At 38.0% G+C, this 6,146-nt stretch overlaps 1 protein-coding gene across 1 annotated transcript in view; it reads right to left on the bottom strand.

The window, feature by feature from the left end:
• Positions 1–654: 654 nt before the first annotated feature.
• The window catches only part of tspan7 (tetraspanin 7), a 23,215-nt gene continuing 17,723 nt past the window's right edge, over positions 655–6,146 (bottom strand). Inside the window, exons 5-8 of the mRNA XM_015385379.1 lie at positions 4,413–4,568; positions 4,128–4,211; positions 3,938–4,023; positions 655–3,855 (exon numbers count right to left, since the gene is read on the bottom strand). Of these exons, the coding sequence (XP_015240865.1) occupies positions 3,955–4,023; positions 4,128–4,211; positions 4,413–4,568 (309 nt within the window). The 3' untranslated portion in view covers positions 655–3,855; positions 3,938–3,954. The remainder of the gene's footprint in view (positions 3,856–3,937; positions 4,024–4,127; positions 4,212–4,412; positions 4,569–6,146) is intronic.

The following is a 6,146-nucleotide window of genomic DNA, read 5'->3' as shown; positions in this document are numbered from 1 at the left end:
TCCTCAGTCTAGTAGTTACACACTTTAAAACTTTCCATCAGACCAAAGGCCATATATACAGCAAATAAACATATCTGCCCCCTGAGAGTATTTGCAAACTTTAATGCGCCACTGACTTCTTGATCCTTGAGTGGCTTTTCGATCGATGGCAGGGAGCATTCCGACATGGACAACAAAACAGCTCTTTACAGCCTCAGAACCTTTGCTTTTACTCTGAGATTTTCTTCACACACAGAACCAATCTCTGTATGAACAGACCATACATAAGCATTAATAAAAAGATTAAGAGGCCTCTTTAGCAGTTTCTACTTTGCACCCCAGGACTTTCAGGGTTTGTGAAGGGCCACAGCTCCACTTCTTGCAGGTTTTACTTTCATTCCACCCAAAGTGTCAAAAAACATGCAATTCCACCATCAGTTATCTTGATGTTAATCTGCAGTAAAAATGACTTAAAAGTGGTTTATTAAGAGCAAAATGAGGAAAGATATTTGCTGTTGTGAAATCTAAAGGGAACTTTATAAATTAATACCAAGAAACCATAGAGAGAAGTATTAAAGGTATAAACAAACTAATTCAGTATTGTTGAAGCAATTTTTTTTATTTTTAGTGCGTGAAGTGATTTGAACAAAAAAAAATGAACACACACACTGACACACAAAGAAACCCAACTGTTATTCTGTATATTTATTGATAATAAGACCACTGATGGTGACTTAGTCAGCAGTAGACAACATGGTGCGGTTCTTGTTGAGTCTCTAGTGACCCCTAGTGTAAGCTGAATGGTATTACAGTTGTGTATTTACAGAACAAAAGATTAGAGAAGAGAGCGCAGGTAAATCTTATATCCACAAACCAAATTTACAGATTTTAAAGGAAAAAAAAAACACAATTTAATACTGAACGAAAACAATAATAATAATAATAAACAACAAAGAAGAAGAAAAAACACACCTGGAACCACATCTATGCACACACCCACACACACATAAAAAGAGATATAGAGATAGAAAACATCTGAGTAAAGCTGTAAACTAAATACCAACGAAACATAATAAGTTTAGAGCTAAACTGTGCATTATTTCTCAACTTAACATCAGCCACAACTATTAGATTTTTTTTCAGTGCAAGTTTCTTACAAACTATCAAACAAATACTGACTCTGAGCGCTAAATGCGGATTGAAAAAACGTGACACAACGGTTATACTGATTAGCATATTAGATTGTGAAACAACACATCATATAAATTACATTTCCAATACATATCTACAGATGAGGATGATGATGATGGCAGCAGCAGGTTGATGCACTACACAGAATAACTGTAAATTGTAGACGCTTGCCGAGTGATTCCTACTGATCTCTGTTTGCGACAGACTGCTGAATGTTTCACCAGAAGAAAATGACTCAAGATCCTAATCGTTTGAAGAAAAATATTGTCAAAAATAACATAAATGTTAAACACGCACAAAAAAAAACACCTTCCGATAATTTGAAATATTCTTGGATCGTCAAATAACATCCTGGTTTAAAATCTTACATGCTCAGACCCAAACAATTAGCCTTGGAGGTTTTTTTCATCTTTTTATCTGACCAACTACAGCACTATACAGTGCCTGTGTAACGAGACTGTGCAAAAAAAACAAACAAACAAAAAAAAAATACAGCTGACACATAAAATTCAAAGTCTGAAAAGACATAGTGAAATCTTTATCTAGAACTGCAAGGACTTTGAAAGATGTCCTAGCTTGTACTCATTTCAGATTTCAGAGCATTATTACTGACTGAAAAAAGCCAAATCGCAAAAAAGGGGAAAGATATACTTTCAGCTAGCTGTCCTGCAGTGTGCAGCAACAGGTGAAGTGCTACGCTGCTTTATGACCCTATTATCACCTGACTGGAACCTCAGCTTTGTGTGAAACAAATCACAGCACTAAAAACAGCTCAAATGTTTACGTCAGATCCCCTAAAGAAGTGGAGACATTTCTGTCTTTATTTTAAGAATAACCAAAAAAAAAAAAAGGAGAAAAATATATTAATTCTCTAAGATTTTTTTAAGCAGACACTGCTGCTGGGTAATTTCAGAAAGTGTTTCATGAATTTGTTGGACCTCATTTCAATTTCATTATATGAGGCCACAGTGGATTACAGGACTGTTATGATCTTGGCACTGATGACTGACTTAATTATTCATTCCATTCACCTGTCCAACTGTGCCCGGTTTCCAATCACTACTCATCTGATCCACCTGTTCCTGCCTCTATTTACATTGCTTGCATCCAGTAATCAGCACCAGATTATCATTGTTCTCTTTAGCCAGTGGTGAGAGGGGGTTTTAGAGTTCCTTGGTGTTTCTGATTACCTGATCCTGACCTGTTCTGCCTCTTAACCACTGAGCCTGCCTGTTACCGTCTGATCTCAGTGGTGAGAGTGTTTTTAGCGTACCTGAGTGTTTCTGATTACCTTTTCCTGTTCTGATCTGTTTGCCTGACCTGGCTTCGGACTTCTGGACCTCTGAGTCTGCCTGTTCCTGTTCTGTTTGCCTGGTGTTTATCATAGGCTTTCCACTGCAGTAGCCTTACTGTGAAGTTTTAAGTGTTAGTAAAATATGTGTAAATACAGGGTCTAGAATAATTACATAGCACTATGTCCACAATAAAGGCATGCAGAAAAGCTCAAGGTCACTATTTTGTAGCTTTTAAGAGTTGAAATAATTTGTGTCGGTGCACTGATACAAATCATTTAGTTTGTATTTTGTCTCATATGACAGAAATTAAGACGCAGAATTTGACTAATATATTGGAATTTAACTGGAGCTAAAACATTTCAGTCTGGGGGAAAAAAGTAAGCAAGTATCTGAGATGTTACAGAAGCTTTAGCAGATCAGATAATGTCATGTTTATATTTTTGCTGACGCTCATGTATCTATGCGTTTTGTTTGAATTTAAGGTGGGTAACCCAGCTCCGATTATTCAGGGTGTACTTTAATCCCAGGTGTAAAATCCCAGGGAAATCTACTCAGGATCAGCCTGGAAGCAAGAAAGAAGCAAATCTGGTCACTGCATCATTTTGTCAAGATACTCATAAATAGCCTTTCAACCATAGGAACAGTGTGACAAGCTTTGATGATGCATTGAAATAGGTGATATAGCGAACAACAAGTTCAGGTCACAGGTCCGATAAGCTCCCTATACTCCAATGATTAATTTCACTTGTATATCTTATTAAATACATTAAAGCATTGTTTTCGTCTAACATATATTAAGGCTAAAATGCTAAGCAAAATGTTTTTTCACAGTCTGAATTTTATTAACTTATTGGGCTTTCTATATTTTTATATATCAGCAAAAAAATATTTCTTTTTAATATCATGGTTAAAAAATACTCTACAGCGGTTCTCCCTTTCCCCACCGTCAACAACCTAGACTATCCTCCTTAGTGCACAGAATCAAGTAACAAAAGACTAAAATCCTAGGCATACACAGTGATGAGTGATAACAAATGGGAAAAAACTAAACCTACCAGTGAGAGGGTTACTTTCAGATTTTTAAGTAATGCCCTTCTGATGTCGTCGCCCTGCTCCCCCTACCTGCTGTGAGCTGCGCCGATCAGAGATAACCGCTAATGAGCAACTTTTACGCCAAGCATCAATGTGGAGCGTCATACAGAAAGCTTTGATCGCAATCGCAGCGAGTCGAGGAATGGTGCTTTACAATAAGGTACATTAAGATATTACACTGAGATCACAGGCAGAGAGACGGACAGAGGCAACTTCCGATTCAGATGTGTGATGGGACTTTAGGGAATTTACTTCGGACTTGTGGCAAGACACTTTGTCATTTCTTCTCTCCATCTCCCTGATAAGATAAAGGTCATTTTAGTGTTAGCATCAGTTTCAACCCCCTCTTTCTTCTGAGCCATGTTTTCAATAAATCTCACCTGCCACCTCACATCAGCTAGACCATCTCATACTGGTTGGCTGTGATGATCCTGGACAGACAGCAGGCCAGCAACATGCCAATCAGCTGAAATACAAAGAAAAAAAAACACACAAGAGGCTTAATAACCTCATTCTGTATGATATTATAATAATAAACTATTTTAAGTCACACTGTTCTTCTGCTTTCACCTGTGAGAAGGCAATGCCAAACGTCACTCCTGCAATGATGGCCATGTTGGTTTCCATGAAAGAGGTGACCAACTCAAAGCAGCCCTGAAAAAAGTGGGCATGTTAGTCTGCAGAGGAAACTAAGACACGTTATAAGTGCAAAATAAAGGCAAGGTGTGTGTATAGGAGATTATCTGAGGCAGCTTTTGGTGTGTGGAGAAGCCAAGGATTTGATGTGTGGTCACCTAAAGTTATGAGGTTCATTTAATGTGAAAAATGCAGAAAAATAAAACCATTAAAACGTACCTGGTGGTAGACCTTGCTTGGGGCTACAGTTGCATTGCGGAGATTTTCTGGGTTACAATCAGAGGAGTTAAAGCAGCAGCTGGGAGGGATACCGTTGGATGGGTAATACACGCTGGCAAACCAGCTGGTGTAGTTATAAACTCCACAGCAACGCAGCTAAAAATGCAAAAAAAAAAAAACAAAGAAACACAAACACTTATTCTATAGAAACATTCAAGCCATTTTATTCTGCTTATCCTGAAGATATAAAACATTGTGCTTATTTACTTATATGTTATTTCTTGTGTTACAAATTTTGTAGACTGGACTGTTAAAAAGTCCTTTGTCGTACATGTTTCCACTGAAGCCCTGAACAGAAAAAACAATGTCTGACTCTAAATAAAGTTTTGGATCTTCACCAGTTAGTAGTTCCAGTAGTGTTTAGGTAAAAAGAGGAATTTTTCTGGCATCGTGGTACATTTGTTGTGTACTCAAAAGCTGGAAAACAGTTTAAAATGTCCCCTCAACTCAAAACCCGCTACTTAAAAGCAATCTAAAAAAAATAATCTATTTATTAACACTTCTGCCACTTTTTTATAACAGTAGGACACATTCCTAGACATATGGTGCCCATATGAGACACAAACTGCCTAAAAAATAGGCCAGAGGGATAGTTTGAGTCTAACATAAAGGCATATTGATAATAGCTGCCATAGGTTTGAAGCAATGGTGGAGCCAGAGGGTTAGTTGGGGTTGCAATTGCCACTCCAGAAGAAATCCTTGTCACCCCTGTTGCCACCCAGCTGAAAACATTGCAGTGTTTGAATTTTACACAGGATCAGTGAAAAACATTTTCCTTTGCTGGTATGTACGTTTATTGGTACCAAATTTAACAAAGTGCTGTTTTAACCGGAAGTAGGGGAGATGTTGCACCACAGTGCTTGTGCTTAGTATCACCTATGAATATTACTGACTATGAAGTGGCTTGACGTTCAAAAAGAAATGTACCCACATGAAAAGCATAGGGAACTTCAGCAACTTTTAGATGTTAGGTGGGCTTGCAGCTACATTGCATTTAGAACTATGAGTGACAGGCTTCCAACAGATTTGAGTATCTGGCAAGAAATGCCACTAGAGAAGAACAGTGGGGACAGGAAAATATAAGCAAAGGGACTTTCAGCCCGAACTGACCTATAGTTTATAGGACTTTTGTTTGCTTTTTATAAAGTGTTTGGGGATGTGAAAATCCTGCTTGACATGCTCCAATCCAGAAGTCTTTATCTGGTTAGAGCAATAGATCTCATTGCTTCCCTTATAGACACGTGAGATAGTGCAGTTGGTGAATTATGGAAGGAGACGGAAGAACTTGTGCACCACTGCAACATTGTCACTGAGGCACAAAACAAAAGACACAAAAGACCAATTTCAAATTTCTGGAATCACTTGTACTGAGCACTGTTTGAGAGAGGCACTGTAAGTTTGAAACTAATGAAGAGTTCCATAGAAGTATTTTTCATCAGGTACTTGATAGTCTTGAAGCAGAAATAGATAGGCAATTTTCCAAAAAGAACTGTGAGATAATGGAAAGGGTGCGATCTCTTGAACCTAAAAGCCCATCATTCCTAAAAGAGGAGCCTCTGCTTGCTTTGCGGAAAACATTTGAGTTAGACTAAGAAGACTTTAAGCATGAGCTTCATCAAACGAGAGGGCTTCTTTCAAGAAGGGAGAAAAGTGGAGAGAGACCAGCTTCTCTAC

The sequence above is a fragment of the Cyprinodon variegatus genome, unplaced genomic scaffold (assembly GCF_000732505.1).
Source record: "Cyprinodon variegatus isolate N-32 unplaced genomic scaffold, C_variegatus-1.0 Scaffold337, whole genome shotgun sequence".
NCBI classification, from domain to species: domain Eukaryota; kingdom Metazoa; phylum Chordata; class Actinopteri; order Cyprinodontiformes; family Cyprinodontidae; genus Cyprinodon; species Cyprinodon variegatus.
This window is presented reverse-complemented; position numbering and strand designations above follow the sequence as displayed.